This window comes from Mobula hypostoma, chromosome 2, assembly GCF_963921235.1.
Source record: "Mobula hypostoma chromosome 2, sMobHyp1.1, whole genome shotgun sequence".
NCBI lineage: Eukaryota > Metazoa > Chordata > Chondrichthyes > Myliobatiformes > Myliobatidae > Mobula > Mobula hypostoma.
In genome coordinates, this window is record NC_086098.1 from 245,810,287 (window position 1) to 245,831,962 (window position 21,676).

A 21,676-nucleotide genomic window follows, 5' to 3' on the forward strand; every position below is an offset into this window, starting at 1 on the left:
CCCTTCGGCCCACAATGTTATGCTGACCCTCAAACCCTGCCTCCCATATAAGCCCCCACTTTAAATTCCTCCATATACCTGTCCAGTAGTCTCTTAAACTTCACTAGTGTATCTGCCTCCACCACTGACTCAGGCAGTGCATTCCACGCACCAACCACTCTCTGAGTAAAAAACCTTCCTCTAATATCCCCCTTGAACTTGCCACCCCTTACCTTAAAGCCATATCCTCTTGTATTGAGCAGTGGTGCCCTGGGGAAGAGGCGCTGGCTATCCACTCTATCTATTCCTCTTATTATCTTGTACACCTCTATCATGTCTCCTCTCATCTTCCTTCTCTCCAAAGAGTAAAGCCCTAGCTCCCTTAATCTCTGATCATAATGCATACTTTCTAAACCAGGCAGCATCCTGGTAAATCTCCTCTGTACCCTTTCCAATGCTTCCACATCCTTCCAATGTGTGAAGTGTATCCAGGAAGATTTCTTAAATCAACATGTGGACTTTTGAATGAGAGGAGGGGCTGTACTGGCCCTGGTGTTGGGTAATGAGCTTGGCCAGGTGACTGACCTTTCACTGGGTGAACAGTTAGGCGACAGAGATCACGACTCCTCCTTAACTTTCAGGATAGCTGTAGATAAGGATAGGTATGGTCTTATGGAAGAGTTTTAACTTGGAGTAGGGCAAATAACATGGGCATTAGGCAGGAACTAAGAAGCGTTAATTGGAAACAACTTTTTTTCTAGTCTGCAAAAGACATATGGAGGGTGTTTAAAGATCAATTGCACAGGGTACGGGAAAGGTATGTTCCTATTAGAAGGAAGGATGGGGATGGAAAGAGAAGAGAACCTTGGATGTCCAGAGAGGTGATGAATTTAGTCAAGAAGAAAAAGGAAAAGTGTGTGAAGCTTCGGAAGTCAGGATCAAACGGAGCACATGAGGAGTATAAAGAAGCTAGAAGAGAACTAAAGAACGGAATGAGGAAGACCAGGAGTGGCCATGAAAAGTCCTTAGCGAGTAGGATTAAGGTGAATCCCAAGGTATTCTATATATACTGTACATCGAGAGTAAAAGTGTAACTAGGAAGAGGGTGGGACTGCTGAGGAATGGGTGTTTAATGTACCAGGTTTTTGAAGTTTTAGAAAACATAGACGAGAAGGTAAAAGAGGGGAGGGGAGTTGGATAAAGGGGGGAATATTTGCTTGGGTGTGTATGAGGAACTTAATGAGTACTTTGCTTCAGTATTTGCCAAGGAAAAGGAAATGGAGAACCACGAGATCAGTGCTGACTGTGTAAATACATTAGGGCATTTAGAAGTCACAGAGAAGGAAGTGTTGGACCTCATAAGTTGTATGAAGGTGGATAAGTCCCCAGGGCCTGACTAGATTTACCTCAGGTTGTTGAGGGAGGCAAAAGAAGAGATTGTTGGGCCCTTGACCAGTATCTTCATGTCCTCTCTAGCCGCAGCGAAGTCCTGGAGGACTGGCGAGTGGCTAAGGTTGTACCGCTATCTAAGAAGGGAACAAGGGAAAACCCTGCGAACTGTAGACCACTGAGTTGTAGTGAAATTGCTGGAGAAAATTCTTAGAGATGGGATATATGAGCAATTGGAAACCCATGGCCTATTTAGGGAGAGCAGGCATGGCTTTGTGCCTTACCAACTAGATTGAGTTTTTTGACAAGGTGACAAGAGAGATTGATGAGGATAAGGCAGTGGATGTTATATACATGGACTTTAGTAAGGCATTTGACCAAGTCCGTCATGGGAACTAACCTGGAAGATTAAGATGCATGTGGTTCGTGGCAAATTGGCTGTTTGGATTTAGAACTGGCTTGTGCATAAGACAATAGAGGGGTGGGTTGAAGGGACTTGTTAGAACTGAAGGTTTGTAATTAGTGGAGTTCCACAGGGATCTGTGCTGTTTGTGATGTATATAAATGACCTGGAAGAATATGTACTTGGGTGGGTTTGAAAATTTGTGGATGATACCAAGTCTGATGTTCTGGATAGTGCAGAAGACTGGCAAAGAATACAGCACAATATGGATCAGGTGCAGATGTGGGCTGAGAAAAGGCAGGTGGAGTTTAACTCGGATAAATGTGAGGTGTTGCACCTTGGTAGGGCAATTGCAAGGACGCAGCAGATTATTAAGGCCAAGATCCTAAACAGTTTTGCTGAGCAGAGAGATCTTGGGGTCCAAGTTCAAAGCCCCTGGAAGTGGCTGTACAGGTCGATAAGGTGGTTAAGAAGGCTTTTGTTAGTCAAGACATTGAATTCAAAAGTCAGGAGGTTATGTTGCAACTTTATAAAGTTCTGGTTAGGCCATACCTGGAGTGTTGCATACAGTTCTGGTCATCCTACTATAGGAAGGATATTGAGACTTTAGAGAGGGGGCAGAACCAGTTTACCAGGACGCTGCCTGGTTTAGGGGGGCATGTGCTATCATGAGAGGCTGGATAAACTTGGGCTGTTTTATCCGGAGCGTCGAAAGCTGAGGGGTGACCTGATAGAGGTTTACGAGATTATGAGAGGTATAGATAGAGTAGGCAGGGTGCATCTGTTTCCCAGGGTTGAAATGTCTGATACCAGAGGGAATGCACTGAAGCTGAAAGGGCGATGGGTTCAAGGGGGATGTGAGGGGTAAGTTTTTTACTCAGAGTGGTGGATGCCACTGCCTGGTGTGGTAGAGGTAAATTAGAGGCTTTCAAGAGATGTTTGGATAGGAAGATGGAGGGATATAGACATTGCGTAGGTCGGATGGATTAGAGTTTGGGTGTTTTTGATTTGCTTTTTAGCTGGTTCAGGCCAACACTGTGGGCTGAGTGGCTTGTGCCTGTGCTGTACTGTTCCATAGTCTATGTTCTTGTTCTATATTTTGTGTGACTGTGTTTGCTGCTGTCATATACATGCTGTGTGTGCATTGTGCTGTGTATGACTGTTGGTTCTGTGTTTTGTGCATTGGCCCTGGAGGAATGCTGTTTTGTTTGGCTGTATTCAAGGATATTCACATATGGTTGATTCACGCTTGAACTTGAACTTGTTTCTCTGTCTCTGACTGGATATAATCAAAATCATTCTATCTCCCCTGTACCCAGAGCCTTTCTGTACACCTATAACTTCAACAAGGACACCCGTTATGACAATATTTACATCGGTACGTACTTTCGACAGATCGATGCCAGGCGCAGGATCATGGTAAGCATGTTGGAGTGAAGTTTCTGCAGGATCAAAATCAAAGTCGAGTTTATTGTTATCTGTCTGAGTACAGGTGTGATGAAAATCTTACTTGCAAAAGCATCGTAAGGCCTTACTCATTTGTAAGGCCAGTGATGTTGTGGGGATGGAACTGGACTCTCTGACGGTGGTGTCTGAAGAGAGGATGCTGTCTAAGTTGCATGTCATCTTGGACAATGTCTCCCATCCACTACATAATGTACTGGGTGGGCACAGGAGTACATTCAGCCAGAGACTCATTCCACCGAGATGCAACACAGAGCGTCATAGGAAGTCATTCCTGCCTGTGGCCATCAAACTTTACAACTCCTCCCTTGGAGGGTCAGACACCCTGAGCCAATAGGCTGGTCCTGGACTTATTTCATAATTTACTGGCATAATTTACATATTACTATTTAACTATTTTACTATTTATTATTTATGGTGCAACTGTAACAAAAACCAATTTCCCCCGGGATCAATAAAGTATGACTATGACTATCACTGAGGCATAGCATCAAAAAGCAGCATTTACAAGAGAAACAGAAATTAAACATAGAACAGTATAACACACAAACAGTCCCTTTGGCCCACAATTTTGTGTTGAACTAATTCAATTAGTAATCAAATGGCTAACTAAACTAAATAAAACATAGAACAAAAATTGATACACAACTACACATGAACCATACACAATTTGTACTAGGAAGAGGGCAACTAGAACAAAAATAAAGTCCATTGTAGTGCAAAGTGGTCACAGTGTTGCTATACAGAGGTGGTGATTAGGGTTGTGCTGGTTGGTTCAAGAACTGAATGGTTGAAGGGAGGTAGCTGTGAACCCGGTGGTGTGGGACTTCAGGCTTCTGTACCTCATGCCCGATGGGGGCTGTGAGAAATTGGCGTGGGCTGAATGTTGGGGGTTTTTGATGATCTTTTTGAGGCAGTGTTTTGAGACAGAGTCAATCATTCAAACCGGCAGTGAAAACAATAAATTCTGGGAATACTTGGCAGGTCTGATCTTCGACACGAAATCGAAAACACTGCTTTTCTTCTCACAGAAGCTGGTCCACCTGCTGAGTATCTTTAGCACCTGCACTGCAGACTACACACAACTTCCTAACAACCCCTTCCCCAAAGTACCCTGCTGGGACACAGTCCAAGGGGCAAATAGCAAGAAGTACTGTATAAGGACAGTGAAGGAGGCCATTTGGTCCATTGCTTCCATACTTGAATCCAGAGCACCAATCCCACCAGTCCTATTTCCCTCCACTCCAACATATTCTCTCTCACGTGCTCAGCAACACCCATTTAATGTTTTAAACCACGAACCTGATTTGAGGGCAATTTGTAGTGCGCAATTATCATTCGTATGTGGGAGGACACCAGAGCACCTGGGGAAACCCATGGTTTCACAGGGAGAACGTGTGAACTCTGCACGTGTGATTGTGTGTGTGTGTGTGTGTGTGTGTGTGTGTACCTCAAGAAGGTAACATCCATCATCGATGACCCCTACCATACAGACTATGCTCTCTCCTCGCTGCTGCCATTAGCAAGACGGTACAGAAGCCTTTGCTCCCACACCACACCATCAGATTTAGGAACAGGTATTATTTTTATTCTCTTTTGTGTTTGCACATTCTGTTGTTCTTTGCACGTTGATTGTTTGTCCGTCCTGTTGGACAGTCTTTCACTGATTCTGTTGTGTTTCTTGGATTTACTGTGTATGCCAGCAAGAAAACAAATCTCGGGGTTGTGTATTGTGACTTATACAGAGCCTATAAAAGGTATTCACCCTCCCCCCCCATCCCTGGAAATTTTCGCATTTTATTGTTTTACAACATCGAGTCACAGTGGATTTAATTTGGCTTTTTTAAAACACTGATCAACAAAAAAGACACTTTCGTGTCAAAGCGAAAACAGATCTCTACAAAGTGATCTAAATTAATTACAAATATAAACACAAAATAATTGATTGCATAAGTATTCACCCCCTTCAAGTCAGTATTTAGTAGATGCACCTTTGGCAGCAATTACAGCCTTGAGTCTGTGTGGATAGGTCTCTATCAGCTTTGCACATCTGGACACTGCGATTTCTCCCCATTCTTCTTTGCAAAACTGCTCAAGCTCTGTCAGATTGCATTGGGATTGTGTGTGATCAGCCCTTATCAAGTCCAGCCACAAACTCTCAATTGGATTGAGGTCTGGACTCTGACTTGGCCACTCCAGGATATTCGCTTTATTGTTTTTAAGCCATTCCTGTGTAGCTTTGGCTTTATGCTTGGGGTCACTGTCTTGCTGGAAAATAAACCTTCTCCCAAGTTGCAGTTCTCTTGCAGATTGCATCAGGTTTTCCTCTAGGATTTCCTCGTATTTTGCTGCATTCTTTTTACCCTCTACCTTCACAAGCCTTCCAGGGCCTGCTGTAGTGAAGCATCCCCACAGCATGCTGTAGCCACCACCATGCTTCATGGGAGGGATGGTGTGTTTTTGATAATATGTGTTGTTTGGCTTACACCAAAGATACTGTTCAGTCTGATGGCCAAAAAGCTCAATTTTGGTTTCATCAGACCATAGAAACTTCTTCCAGCTGACTTCAGAGTCTCACACATTCCTTCTGGCAAACTCTAGCTGAGATTTCATGTGAACAACAGGAACTCTGCAGATGCTGGAAATTCAAGCAACACACATCAAAGTTGCTGGTGAACGCAGCAGGCCAGGCAGCATCTCTAGGAAGAGGTGCAGTCAACGTTTCAGGCCCTTTGTCAGGACTAACTGAAGGAAGAGTTAGTAAGAGATTTGGGTGAGTTTTTTTCAACAGTGGCTTTCTCTTTGCCACTCTCTCATAAAGCTGTGACTGGTGAAGCACCCGGGCAACAGTTGTTGTATATGCAGTTTCTTCCATCTTAGCCACTGAAGCTTGTAACTCCTCCAGAGTTGTCATAGGTCTCTTGGTGGCCTCCTTCACTTGATCTCTTCTTGCATGGTCACCCAGGACAGATCCTCTGAAATGATAACAATGAGGAATTTAAAGTTGCTAACTCTCTCCACCTCCGATCCCCCGATGAGGATTGGCTCATGGGACCTTTGGTTTCCTCATCCTGGAGTCAATAATCAGCTCCTTGGTCTTACTGACATTGAGTGAGAGGTTGTTGTTCAGCCAGATTTTCAATCTCCCTCCTATGTGCTGATTTGTCACTACCGTTGATTCAGCCAATAACCATAGTGTTGTCAGCAAACTTTCATTTGGTAATGGAGCTGTGCTTAGCCTCACAGTCATAAATATGAAGTGTGTAGAGCCTAAGCACACAGCCTTGTGGTGCATGTGTGCTGATGGAGATTGTGGAGGAGATATTGCCAATCCAACTGACTGAGGAGCTATTGATACCTAGGACTTGTAGCTTAGGACTTGGGAGTCCTCGTACAGGATATCCTTAAGGTTAACCTCCAGGTTGAGTCGGTGGTGAAGAAGGCAAATGCAATGTTGGCATTCATTTCTCGAGGAATAGAGTATTGGAGCAGGGATATGATGTTGAGGCTCTATAAGGCGCTGGTGAGACCTCATCTGGAGTACTGTGGGCAGTTTTGGTCTCCTTATTTAAGAAAGGATGTGCTGATGTTGGAGAGGGTACAGAGAAGATTCACTAGAATGATTCTAGGAATGAGAGGGTTAACATATGAGGAACGTTTGTCCGCTCTTGGACTGTATACCTTGGAGTTTAGAAGAATGAGGGGAGACCTCATAGAAACATTTCGAATGTTGAAAGGCATGGACAGAGTGGATGTGGCAAAGTTGTTTCCCATGATGGGGGAGTCTAGTACGAGAGGGAATGACTTAAGGATTGAAGGGCGCCCATTCAGAACAGAAATGTGAAGAAATTTTTTTAGTCAGGGGGTGGTGAATCTATGGAATTTGTTGCCACGGGCAGCAGTGGAGTCCAAGTCATTGGGTGTATTTAAGGCAGAGATTGATAGGTATCTGAGTAGCCAGGGCATCAAAGGTTATGGTAAGAAGGCGGGGGAGTGGGACTAAATGGGAGAATGGATCAGCTCCTGATAGAATGGCGGAGCAGACTCGATGGGCTGAATAGCCGACTTCTGCTCCTTTGTCTTATGGTCTTATTGATTAGTTTTGAGGAGATGACAGAGCTGAGCTGAGCTGAAGTTGATAAAGACCATCCTGATGTATGCATCTTTGCTGTCCAGATGTTGCAGGATTGAGCGAAGAATCATTGAAATGGCATCTGCCGCGGACTCGTGCTGGTAGACAAACTGAAGCTGATCTAAGTCGCTTCCGTTGCAGGAGTTGATATGTTTCTCAAAGCACTTCGTCACAGTGGATGTAAGTGCTACTGGATGGTAAGGCTTGCTGGTTCAAGAGCCTTATGGTTATAGACTAACAATTAATGACCCTAAGCCTATAACCATAAGGCTCCTGAACGAGTCCTGACGAAGGGTCTGGGCCCGAAACGTCGACTGTACCTCTTCCTAGAGATGCTGCCTGGCCTGCTGCATTCACCAGCAACCTTGATGTGTGAGGCTCCTGAATTGCAGATAACTTCACTCACCTCACCTGTACTGATTCCTCAAACTATGGGCTCAATTTCAAGGACTCACTATTATTTATTTACCATTTATTTATCACTATTATTATTGTATCTTTTGTTTTTGGCCCATTTGGTCTGTTTGTTTCTGTGTAGTTCCTCATCGACTCTATTGTATTTCTTCGTTTTTCTGCGCTGAGGGAATGGCGCTGGCACCACCGAATGGGTGTGGGGCGGTTGGGTCGGCCTGGAGGCCCCAAGCAGATGATGTGGCACTGACCGGCGGGCAGGAGGGTGTGGAGACCTCGCGGCAGGGCAGGCCTGTAGGCCCCCAGACCTGTAAGCCAGTTCGTCGGTCAGCAGTCAGTACCCGGTGGGGAAGGGAGTCAGTATCAGGGGGATAGAGATCGGGCTAGTGGAATGTCATTGGGGAAGTAGATTGTAAGTAGATTGGCACTGGGTGATTAGTTTATGGGCAGAGGAGGTACCGTAGCTGGGGGCATTACCTGGGGGAGAGGAATGCTCGGGATTGGTACCGGGAGGGCGGTTCAGTCCTGGGATTTGGAGAAAGATCAGTACTGTAATGGGGGGGGGTCACAAGAGAGTGGAGGGAAAAGGACTGGGACGTGGGGAGGATATCGGTCAGCATGTCGGTTCTGAGGGGGAATAGCCTCTGCTAAGCAAAAACGTTGAAGAGCCCGGTAGATGGGGGGTGGTAATGAGGGGACAATCCAGTAATTGCGGAGGGGTTGATAAAGGTGGAGAGGGGACTAATTTCGGCGAGGGCTGCAAGGTGGGTTTATTGGCCCAGCCCGGGATCAGCTGCAGGTCAGTGGGGTCGGCCCGGTGGCCCAGGCAGAGAATGAGGCGCTGACCGGCAGGCGGGAGGGTGTGGAGACTTGGCAGTGCAGCCGGCCCGGACTCGGGGCTCGGCTGGGGGCGGTGTGTGGCGGCTGAGCCTCAGAGATCACCATTGCTTCACCAACTGCTGATTTCTGAACCAACTCTCAATGAGGCTAGTGGTTCCAGAGGTTATGGGGAAACCACTGAGGGAATCATTGCCAGCAGTGCCATCAAAGTGACGGGTAAATAGTCGCACTGTCTTGTGTCTGCCTTGGGAAAAGCAAAGGCTAAAGGAATAAACCCCGACATAAAATTTGGAGTTGAGACCTAAGGCGGATGAATGTCTTACTACATCACCTTCGGGCAACTCCTGCAGCAGAGCTGGCACCAGCTGTATTGGTTCTCCCTTTCTGTTAGACTCTGCCAGCAACACCGAGGAGGGGGTCTTGACGTTAGGGCAGCTCCAGACCTCTATATCCCCTCGCCCAGCCCATAGCACTAAGGAGGGATGTTGCAAGATATTGGCACAACCTGGGAAGTGGCAGTTACCAGTTATAAACTCATCTGATTGGTGTAGGAAATGAGTGTCAGGGGCCACTTCTGATGGTGGAAGAGATCATTGCATCTCAATGGACATATACTGTCTGCCTCAAGTTGGGCAGCCCCCAGCCAGTAAGGTGCTGTCCTGCCACTAACTTGCCTGCCTCACTGGGTACCTGGGGCTCAGAGTTCACCTCGACAAGCAAGCACCAGGTAGAAGGATTAAAACTAGGAAGATGGCAGCTCTTCGCCTCGCAAGCTGGAACATCTGGACCGTGTGTCCTGGACTGACTGAAGACCTCCAACAGATCAACAATGCCCACCAAACAGCAGACATTGACAGGGAGCTCACTCAGCTGAATATCGACATTTCCTGTCTCCAGAAGACCCGTCTGGCGGATGACGGTTCCATCAGACAGTCCAATTGTACTTTCTTTTGGCCCGGTCTCCCTCGTGAAAACCCAAGGCAGTATGGGGTTGGTTTTGCAGTAAAGGGAGGGAGGAGAGAGACCAGCGCACCACGCGTGCGCGGCCCTCCGGTGAAAAATGATATCGTATCTGTTAGATAGGGGCCGTGAACAATTCTGATTGATGGAGAATGGACGTGAAAGCACAGAGGAACATCTGGAGAAATTTCTGAAACGCTTGTTCGCTGCTGTCATTACTGTGTGGTCGGGAATCTTCCGGAGGGTAGGCCTCAAAATCCCCGGCCTTGCCTGCTGTTGGCAACCGAGGTTGAGGTCAAATCATTCAGACAGAAATGATGCTCAGTACTCTGTGTCGGAGAGCTGATTCAGAGGCTCGAAGTTTTCGGATGACTCAGAGACGGATTGTGGTCGGGCATGGCAGGGAGAGTTTTTCTTCCTTCTCCCGTCTGCGTGAGATGTGGGGCATTTGAGAAACTTTGAACTTTTACTGTGCTCACGGACTTCTTCATCAGGTTATGGTATTGCTCCACTGTTTGTAACTATATGTATAATTATGTGGTTTTGTCAGTTTTTTCAGTCTTGGTCTGTCCTGTCTTGTGATATCACACCGGAGGAAATATTGTATCATTTCTTAATGTATGCATTACTAAATGACAATAAAAGAGGACTACATGTCTTCATAATCTAAAAAAAGAATTCTATCTTCACCACCATGAAACCACCAATAGACGGAATAGAAAGAATTCTTGCTCTCCACTTATCGTTACTTTCTGGCCCCATAAACCTCCTGAGCATCTTTGCCCCGACGCTGTGTTCTTCACCAGAGGCCAAAGATCAGTTCTATAAGGCTCTGGCTGAGCCAAGATCCAGAATCCCAAGCAGTAATGGATTGTACCTGCTGGGAGACTTCAGTACTAGAGCTGGAGCTGACCATGAAGCATGCATGGCCTTCTTGCCTTGGTCATCATGGTGTCGGCGAGATGAACGAGAACGGGCAGAGACTGCTAGAGCTGTGCTGCCATCGTGGACTGTGCATCACCAACATGTGTTTTCAGTGTGAGGAACAGCACAAGGTCTCCTGGAGACATCCACGGTCCCACCACTGGCATCAGCTCGACCCTATCATCACCAGGCCCAGGGACCCGAACAGTGTCCTTAGCACTTGCTGCTACCATGATGCGGGTTGTGACACAGACTGCCCCCTCGTTGTCAGTAGAGTGGGACTAATGCCAAAGGAGGAGGAGAAGATGGCGGCACGACGCAGCACATGTGGCCTCGCCAGTGATGAATATCTGTTATCTGTCAAGTAGGATGCTGTGCACAATTCTGATTTGATGGAGGCAGACGTGAGAGCACGGAGGAACATCTGGTGAAACTTCTGAAATGCCTGTTTCGCTGCCACTGCTACTGTGTGATCCGAAATCTCCGGAGGGGAAGGCCCCGAATCCTTGGCTTTCCTTGTTGCTCGGCAGCCGGGGTCAAAGCGCACGGCAGAGATGGTGCTCAGTGCTCGGTGTTGGAGGGCTGGTTGGAGGCTCGAAGTTTTCAGACAGCTCAGAGTTGGACTGTGGTCAAGGGCTTCCAGGATGCTGCATTGGCAAGTTTGCAGCACTGGAGGCTCATGACAGGGAGAGTTTCTCCTTTCTACCGTCTGTGTGAGATGTTGGGGCTATCGGGACTTTGAGATTTTTTTTAACCGCGCCCATGGTCTGCTCTTATCAAATTACGGTCTTGCTTTGCACTGTTGTAAATATATGTTATAATTATGTGGTTTTTGTCAGTTTTAGTCTTGGTCTGTCTTGTGTTTCTGTGATATCGTACTGGAGGAACGCTGTGTCATTTTTAATGCATGCATTTCTAAATAACAATAAATGAGGACTGAGTGTCCCCATAATCTAATCATTCCAAGACTAAGGGCTGATCTCGCGACAGCGAACTCTGACAGAGCACGGCAGTTTGCAGACGCCTTTGAAGCCGCAATGGAGAACAGTTCTGGTGACAGTACCTCTACTGAGTGACCAAATGGTCACAATTCTGTGATGCCATCTACAGCTCAGCCATAACAGCACTTGGGAAAGAGGAGCACAAGAATGCAGATGGGTACAAAGCACACTGGGAAGAGATGGAGCAAGTGACTGAGGCCAAAAGAAAAGCCCTGCTGGTCTGCAAGCAAAACGCCTGCACCAGCACACGTGACAATCTCAGAGCTGCTAGAAACTGCCCGATGTTGTGCAGACAACCATTGGCTGAATTTTGTGCAGCAAAATGCCATCAGCTGCCGAAAGCGAGAATGCAAGGGGGATGTATGATGGCATGAATAGCAGTAGCAGGCCCTTCAGCCACCAAGACAGTCCCACTGAAGTCCAGAGAAAGCAGCTTGAACGTTGGGTAGAGCACTACCAGGAGCTGTGTGCAACCCGGAACGTGGGACTGACGCTGCCCTGGAGGCACTATCACGGAAGAGCTTGATGTGTTTGCTATCTATGGAGGAGCTCAGCAAAGCCATCGACTGCCTCACCAGTGGAAAAGCTCCAGGGAAAGATGGAACTCCTCTTGAAGTCTTGAAGAGCAGGAAGCCTGCCTTGCTGCATCATCTACACAAGCTTCTGTGTCTTTGCTGAAAGAAAGGCCACATCCCCCAAGACATGTGAGATGCCAACATCGTCACACTGTACAAAAACAAGGGCGACCATAGTGATTGTAACTACTGCCATGGCATCACCCTCCTTCGTATTGTGGGGAAAGTGTTTGCCCGTGTCATCTTGGCACGACGTCAGAACCTTGCTTCCAGAGTCTAGCCAGAGTCCCAGTGCAGGTTCAGAGCAAGCAGGTCTACAGTGGACATGATCTTCTCACTGATCCATCTGCAGAAGAAGTGCCAAGAGCTGCAGAAGCCACTGTGCACTGCCTTCATTGATCTGACCAAGGCGTTCGACCTCAGCAGCAGAGGCAGACTCTTCAAGCTCCTGCTAAAGATTGGCTGTCCCTCCAAGACTGCAGCATCATATCATCCTTCCATAAGGACATGCACAGCACTGTCTGCTTCAATGGGGCAACTTCTGATGTCTATCCAGTGAACAGCGAGGTGAAACAAGGTTGTGTCCAGACACCGACCCTCTTTGGAACCTTCTTCTCCAGGCTCCTTCACTGTGCTTTCGCAGACCGCGCTGAGGGCACCTCCCTTCGCACAAGAGCTGATGGCAAGCTGTTCAACATCGCTCGCTTGTGCTCCAACACCAAAGTTAGGACAGCCCTCATCCGCGAGATGCTGTTGCAGATAATGCAGTATCGACATCACACACAGATTAACAGCTTCACCCATGCCTGCAAGGAGTTTGGGTTAACCATCAGTCTGAAGAAGACAAACATCATGGCTCAGGGTGCTGAATCTCCCCAAACATCACCATTGATGGTTGCTCTCTTGATGTAGTCGACTCCTTCACCTATCTTGGGTCAGTCATCAGCAGCTCCTTATCCCTTGAAGCAGAGGTAAACAGCAGGATTGCCAAAGCTGCAGCTGTCATGGCCAGACTGAACGAGGGTGTGTAGAGCAACAGACAGCTGACAAAGACCAAGCTGCATGTGTACCTGGCATCAGTACTCAACACAATCCTCTATGCCAGTGAGGCTTGGACGCCATGCATCAGCCAAGAGAAGAGGCCACACTCGTTCCAGCTACGCTGCCTCAGGCACATCTTGCAGGGCAGAATCACCAACACAGAGGATCTGCAGCAGGCTGACACCACCAGCACCCATGCACTACTCAGCCACAGGCGCCTGAGATGGTGGGCCATGTTAAATGGATGGACCAGGGACCTACTCCCAAGGACGTGCGGCACGGCGAGCTGAGTGAGGGTTACTGCCCACGAGGAAGACCATGCCTCCTCTACAGGGATGTCTGCAAGTGTGACAAGCTGGCAGGCATCGATACCTCAACACATGGGAGGAAACAGTTGAAGACCGGACAGCATGGAGGACCGCTGTCAGAAGCAGTGTGCGACGTGCTGGGATAGCAAGGACCAACGTGCTCATCAACGAGAGAGCCAGAAGAAAAGCCAGAGCTGCATCACCCAGAGCAGCTTCCTCCTTCAGCTGCAGCCACTGTGAGAGAGACTGTCACTCTAGAGTGGGGCTGTACAGTCACTCTAGAAAGTACAAATAGCCCCAAGACTACAGCTCCAAGAACCATCAGAAAAAGTGTCACGCCATCATCTCTCGAGACGTTTGGATGCTGACAACGACTGTGAGTGTCTGCAAGAAACAGAATCTCGGGATTCTGACATCTACTTTGAACTTTGCACTTTTGCATTGCACATGTGCAGACATGTATTTGTGTATATGACAATAAACTCGTCGTTGATTTAGCCTTGAATTTCCTCCTAACCTTTTCTGCCTGACAGTGAATAAGGCTGGCGTCTCCTGACTCTCGTTTCCAAACTTAGCCATCAACTTTATGGATACTGGCAGCTATTACCACGAGTGGGGGAGTGACAGAAACAGAGGATTCAGTTGGGAGATTGTAGTGTTAAGCCAGATTGAACAAGTGAACACTTCGCACGGAGAGCTGCAGTGTTTGACATTCACTGCACAATGCCATTGGTGTGGAGCAGTCAGTCGTAACAAAGACTGGAGGAGGCAGGAGGCTGCTTGGGTCACGAACAGAGAGACTTGCAGAGTGGTGCCAGTGAGATTAGTTTGGAGAATAATACAGGGATGTGTGGGAGAGAGTGGGGCAGTGGAATTAGTTTGGAGAATGATACTTGCGCCTCCAGGTTTAGGAACAATTATTACCACTCAAACCTTGAACAAAAGGGGACAACTTCACTTGCCCCATCATTGAAATGTTCCCACAACCAATGGACACACTTTCTAGGATTCTTCATCTCATGTTCTCAATATTTATTGCTTATTTACTTATTATTATTGTTTCTTCTTTTTGTATTTGCACAGTTTGTTCTCTTCTGCACTCTAGTTGAACGCCCTAATTGGGCAGTCTTTCATTGATTCTGTTATAGTTATCATTCTATTGATTTATTGAGTATGCCCACAAGAAAATGAATCTCAGGGTTGTATAAGGTGACATATATGTACTTTGATAATAAATTTATTTTGAACTTTGATCTTTGTGGGAGAGAACAGATTAGTGGGAATATTCTGGAGACTGATACAGGACTGTGGCGAGAGAGGAGGACAGTGGGATTAGTTTGGGGACATTCAGGACTGTGGGGAGAGGGGGGACAGTGGGATTAGTTTGGGGACTGATTCAGGACTGTGGGGAGAGAGCAGGGCAGTGGGATTAGTTTGGGGACTGATACAGAGCTGTAGGGAGAGAGTGGGACAGTGGGATTAGTTTAGGGACTGATTCAGAACTGTGGGGAGAGAGTGGGACAGTGGGATTAGTTTAGGGACTGATACAGGACTGTGGGGAGAGAGTGGGACAGTGGGATTAGTTTGGGGACATTCAGGACTGTGGGGAGAGAGGGGACAGTGGGATTAGTTTGGGGACTGATTCAGGACTGTGGGGAGAGAGCAGGGCAGTGGGATTAGTTTGGGGACTGATACAGGGCTGTGGGGAGAGAGTGGGACAGTGGGATTAGTTTAGGGACTGATTCAGAACTGTGGGGAGAGAGTGGGACAGTGGGATTAGTGGGGGACTGATTCAGAACTGTGGGGAGAGAGCAGGGCAGTGGGATTAGTTTGGGGACTGATACAGGGCTGTGGGGAGAGAGGGGGGACAGTGGGATTAGTTTAGGGACTGATTCAGGACTGTGGGGAGAGAGCAGGACAGTGGGATTAGTTTGGGGACTGATACAGGGCTGTGGGGAGAGAGTGGGACAGTGGGATTAGTTTAGGGACTGATTCAGAACTGTGGGGAGAGAGTGGGACAGTGGGATTAGTGGGGGACTGATTCAGAACTGTGGGGAGAGAGCAGGGCAGTGGGATTAGTTTGGGGACTGATACAGGGCTGTGGGGAGAGAGGGGGGACAGTGGGATTAGTTTAGGGAATGATTCAGGACTGTGGGGAGAGAGTGGGACAGTGGGATTAGTGGGGGACTGATTCAGAACTGTGGGGAGAGAGCAGGGCAGTGGGATTAGTTTGGGGACTGATACAGGGCTGTGGGGAGAGAGGGGGGGACAGTGGGATTAGTTTAGGGACTGATTCAGAACTGTGGGGAGAGAGGGGGGACAGTGGGATTAGTGGGGGACTGATACAGGGCTGTGGGGAGAGAGGGGGGACAGTGGGATTAGTTTAGGGACTGATTCAGAACTGTGGGGAGAGAGCGGGGACAGTGGGATTAGTGGGGGACTGATACAGGGCTGTGTAGTGATGCTAACGTCCGTGGTTTGTGTCCTGTGCTTCTTGCTCCAGGATCGGAGATACCTGCTGCCTTTGAGGAAGGCGGAAAAACGTGATCTGATATTCCCCTGGCAACTGAAATTCCACCAGGTAGAGTTGAGAACCCTGGTGAGTGATGGTTTGAGGTGGGGTTAATACTTAGCCCCAAGTATTTATCTCAAAAGCACCACGGACTCACTGAGCTCATGCACATAATAGCTACTCTTAACAATTGTCCCACCCTCTGATCCAGGCACAGTATCTCTGTTCCCCATTCCCTCTTCCTTTTCCTCTCCCATTTGCCTCACTCTTACCCTCTCTCTCTGCACAACTCTCCCACAGATCTTTCTTTCTCCCACTCACTGCCCCTCCCTGTCTCCCTCCTCCTCTCCATTCTCTCTCTCAGCCCCCTCCCTGTAGTGCAACACTCCCCAGCCGCTGTATCACACAGTGTGGAGCTCCCTCCTCACTGCCCCTCCTGAGTGCTGCACTCCCTCAGCAGTGGCATTTGGAGAATTGTCCTTAACTTTGCTGTTAAGTGTCCATAGCAAACCTGTGGGCATGTGACGGGTGGTGAGAGGCCAAGAGATAATAAAATAGATATAAAAGCTGCCAAGAAGATCACCAGGGACTCGTCCCCACTGCTTCTGACATTTACTGAGAGGGTTGTAGAAGAAGGGTCTGAGTCATTATTGAGGATCCCTACCACACAGCCCATAATCACTTAAAGGTGGATGATCTTAAAGGGAGACTCACCTACTGCAGGGAGATGCAGAACTGCTGTGTATTCTGTTTCACTGAGACCTGGCTGTCCCCTGCCACCCCCGACTGTGCCTTCCGACCGGAGGGATTTTCAATCCATCGGATGGGCCGCACGGCGTCTTCGGGCAAGAGGAGGGGAGGTGGTGTCTGCCTACTGATCAACACTGCGTGGTGCTCGGACACAGTGGCACTGACAAGCTCCTGCAACCCGGACCTGGAACACCTGTCGGTGAAGTGTCGTCCCGACTATCTGCCACGGGAATTCACCTCGGTCGTACTGACAGCAGTCTACATTTCCCCCCAGAAGGACGTGGAGTGTGCTCTGAACATACTGTATGCCAACATCAGTGAACTTGAGATCAGGTATCTGGAGGCTTTGTTCATTACAGCCGGGGACTTTAACCAGGCCAACCTCAGAAAGGCGCTGCCAAAGTTATAGCAACATGTCTCCTGCCCCACTAGAGGTCCGAATATACTTGACTACTGCTACATAGCAGTCAAGGATGCCTACCGTTCCGTCCCACAACCTGACTTTGGAAAATTGGACCATCAGGCCGTACTCCTCCTCCCGGCTTACAAACAGAAACCGAAGCTGGAGGTCACAGTGTCAAAAGTGGTGTCGCGTTGGACGGAGGAAATGGATGAGGTCCTCCGTGACTGCTTTGAATCGGTGGACTGGTTAGTATTCAAGGACTCAGCAGCTAACCTCGATGAGTATGCCTCAGCTGTCATGGACTTCATTTGGAAATGCACGGAGGACTGTGTGTCTCGCAAGACGATCAGGGTATTCCCTAACTGGAAACCTTGGATGAATTATGAGGTCAAGTCCCTTTTAAAGGATAGAGCTGTGGCTTTTAGGTCCGGGGATACCAGTCGCTACATGGAATCCAAGCGTGAACTCTGGAAAGCCATTAAGGGTGCCAAGAGGCAATATCGAGCCAAGTTGGAAGCCCAGGCTAACCAAAGGGATGCCAGTAGACTATGGCAGGGTCTAAATGAGGTCACTGGGCACAAAGAAAAGGCTGGGAATATCAATAACTGTGGCGCTTCTCTTCCTGATGAACTTAACGTATTCTACGCAAGATTTGAACAGAAGAGGAGCGTCCCACTCCCTCTGGATGAACCGGACCTGGTGGCATCGAGATTCATCGTCACCAAGGAGGACGTTAGAAGGGCCTTCCTGAAGATAAATCCAAGGAAGGCGACTGGCCCAGATGGCGTCCCAGGATGGGTTCTCCGGGCCTGTGCAAGTGAGCTAGCTGGAGTGTTTGCTGACATCTTCAACTGCTCCTTGCTTCAGTCTAAGATCCCCTCGTGTTTTAAGAAGGCAACGATAATCCCAGTGCCGAAGAAGAGCAAGGTGGCATGCCTGAATGACTATTGACCTGTGGCTCTGACATCAATTGCTATGAAGTGCTTTGAGAGATTGGTTATGGCACACATCAACTACAGCCTACCGGTCAACCTCGACGCTTTGCAATTCGCCTACCGGAGCAACAGGTCAACGGCAGATGCCATCTCTCTGACCCTACATTCCTCCTTAGAACACCTGGAGAATAAAGACGCATAAGTATGGCTCCTTTTCATTGACTACAGCTCTGCCTTTAATACCGTCATTCCAAATAAACTGATTCCTAGGCTTCGGAACCTGGGCCTTAGCACTGAGATCTGCAGCTGGATCTTCAACTTCCTCACAGACAGGACCCAGGCTGTAAAAATAGGGGACAAGCTCTCCTCTACAATCACTCTGAGCACCTGTGCCCCACAAGGCTGTGTACTCAGCCCCCTGCTGTACTCACTGTACACCCATGATTGTGTAGCCAAGTTTCCATCAAACTCAATATATAAGTTTGCTGATGACACAACAATTGTAGGCCGTATCTTGGGTAATGATGAGTTTGAGTACAGAGAGGAAATAAAGAACCTGATGGCATGGTGCGAAGACGAAGGAATTGGTTGTTGACTTCAGAAGGAGTAGCGGACCGCACGACCCAATTTACATCGGTGGTGCGTAAGTGTAACAGGTCAAAAGCTTTAAGTTCCTCGGGGTCAATATCACAAATGACCTGACTTGGTCCAACCAAGCAGAGTTCACTGCCAAGAAGGCCCAACAGCGCCTTTACTTCCTGAGAAAACTAAAGAAATTTGGCCTGTCCCCTAAAACCCTCACTAATTTTTATAGATACACCGTAGAAAGCATTCTTCTAGGGTGCATCACAACCTGGTATGGAAGTTGTCCTGTCCAAGACCGAAAGAAGCTGCAGAAGATTGTGAACACGGCGCAGCACATCACACAAACCAATCTTCCGTCCGTGGACTCACTTTACACCGCACGCTGTCGGAGCAGTGCTGCCAGGATAATCAAGGACACGACCCACCCAGCCAACACACTTTTCATCCCTCTTCCCTCCGGGAGAAGGCTCAGGAGCTTGAAAACTCGTATGGCCAGATTTGGGAACAGCTTCTTTCCATCTGTGATAAGACTGCTGAACGGATCCTGACCCGGATCTGGGCCGTACCCTCCAAATATCCAGACCTGCCTCTCGTTTTTTTTGCACTACCTTACTTTCCATTTTTCTATTTTCTATTTATGATTTATAATTTAAATTTTTAATATTTACTAATTTTTACTATTTTTAATATTTAATATTTGTAATCCAGGGAGTGGGAAGCGCAGAATCAAATATCACCGTGATGATTATACGTTCTAGTATCAATTGTTTGGCGACAATGAAGTATAAAGTATAAGTATCACTTTGACCCACTATTGTCAGGAAGGAGGTACAGGAGCGTCAGGACTCGACTGCCAGACTGGGTTTCAGCTTCTTCCCTCGGGCTGAGAGATTAATGGATACCCTATCACTAATGAGGTCTTGCTACTAGGACAGGGAACTGTTTACTGTGTACCTGTACTACATACTACATACATTTTTGATTATACTTTATTAACTTATGGTAATATTTTGTTTTAAGTGCTCTGTGTAATGTATGTTTTTGGGTGCACTGTAGTCCAGAGGAAAGTAATTTCATTTGGTTTTATATATGTACAAGCAGATGACCATAAACTTGAACTTGAACTGAGACACACGACCATTACTGACAGCTGGAGTAAACCATACGCTGTATCTCCTGAGGGTTGCCAGGCTTCAGGATCTAATCCTTCCCCATGTGCATTTGTACCCTACAGGTGATAGGAATTGTACAGCATATTCCGGTAATCCTGGTTCTGATCATGCTCTTTGTCCTTGACTGGCTGCTGTTCACAATGTTGGACATCATTCAGAGGCACAGTTACTTGGAATACAACTTCAGTGGTGAGTCTTGGTCTAACACTAACCTCTAATAACACGGGACAACAAATTTTTTTTGGAAGTGTTGCTTCCTCAAAATTGTTCCTGTTTATAACACAGCACTTGAAATTGAACACAAATATAATTTCAGACTACTTATGTCACTTAGGAATTTGGAGAAACATGAAATTAACTTTCATCTGTTTAATAATGATGCTGACGCTTTGCAATAGCTCGTCGAAGCTGAAAAGGTTTTGTTGATGATTTTCGTTTGTACTCTGTGTCTGAGGCTTCTCGTTTAAGTGTCCAACAATAATCAGCCAGCATTGATGGATTCCAGTTGCGCTGATGCTGTTCTTTCACCGTGCTCGTCACTGACAGCGCCAAGGTTTGCAGGGGAGAAGTCTAAGCGGGAATGCAGAATATGATTCTTTAGTGACATGTTGCACTTCATGGTTTTGAACGGTTGAAGCATGTTGTCAACTGGCTGCATGTAGTTTCATGCTCTGTAGTTGCCAAGAAAATTTTCAACAACGTCCTCGAATGCCTTCAATGTGGTCTTCTCCGGTCCCACTAGAAGTTCTTCAACTTACCTGTCATTGATGACCTGGTTGATTTGTGGACCCTCAACAATGCCTTCCCTAATCTTGGCATCAGTTATTCTGACTTGAATTATGAATTGAAATAACAAATATAGGTGATTTCAAAAAAAAATGGTGCAGGATAGGGAAAGTTCATAGTGAGTTTCATGATCAGCAGCCCAAAATCCACAAGATTCCCCCAAAAATATTCAGGAAGCAAAATCTTTGTTGTCCAGTGTGAGCTATTGGATTAAGTTCTCTTCAAACGTAGGTAACTCCAAGAAACGCTCTGGTTTCTGCCGATGCTCACCAGGAGGAGACTAGCAACCTTGTTGTTATTTATCCTGGGATGAGGTAGAGGGTCCATCCAATTCCGAGAAGGATTAGTAGACAATGTAGAACGTGGACTGATATTTTCTCAATGGCTTTTTAACCACCAAGATGCTCATCAGCCAATGAGGCATTTTAAATTAATCTGAGGGTTTGTTGCAAAGTAAGATCTTACTGGGAATATCCTGACAGTTGGGATAATTGGTGGTCTCAAGACTCCAAGGAGAAGTCTTCTTCCAGTTGGATCATTTATACCATAGAGAGGATGGGATGGAGGATACGATGTGTTGTTCAAAATATAACGTCTCATAATGATGTAATATTTCTTCAGTATTGTTCCTCCCACAGTGTGGCGATCCCTCCTCACTGCCCCTTCTGCTGTGCGATGCTCCTTCCTCAACACTCCTCCCACAGTGCAGTGTTCCCTCTTCACTGTCTATCCACAGTACAGCGCTCCCTCTTCACTGGCCCTACCACAGTATGGTGCTCCCCCCTCACATAAATATCACTATCATATCTGCTTCCACCATCTCCCCTGACAGCCCATTGCAGGAACACACCCACCACTCTGCATAAAAAGAAACCTGCCCTGCACATCTCTTTTAAACTTTTCCCCTCTCACGTTAAAGATATATCTTCCAGTATTTGACATTTCCACTCTGGGAGGAAAGAGTTTATCCTCTCATAACTTTATAAACTATATCAGATCTTCTTTCAGCCTCCAACACTCCAGCCTTTCCTTATAACTAAAATTCCAACAGAATTTCAATTCACTGGTTTTAAGACGATACACAGTTGAATAACAAATACTCCAGG

At 47.2% G+C, this 21,676-nt stretch overlaps 1 protein-coding gene across 3 annotated transcripts in view; it reads left to right on the top strand.

Moving 5' to 3' along the window:
* The window catches only part of dcst1 (DC-STAMP domain containing 1), a 75,352-nt gene that overhangs the window by 40,498 nt on the left and 13,178 nt on the right, over positions 1-21,676 (top strand). For all 3 annotated transcript variants that reach the window (XM_063041911.1, XM_063041910.1, XM_063041912.1), the window contains 3 exons: positions 3,091-3,190; positions 15,931-16,026; positions 19,847-19,973. In XM_063041911.1, coding sequence (XP_062897981.1) covers positions 3,091-3,190; positions 15,931-16,026; positions 19,847-19,973 — 323 coding nt within the window. The remainder of the gene's footprint in view (positions 1-3,090; positions 3,191-15,930; positions 16,027-19,846; positions 19,974-21,676) is intronic.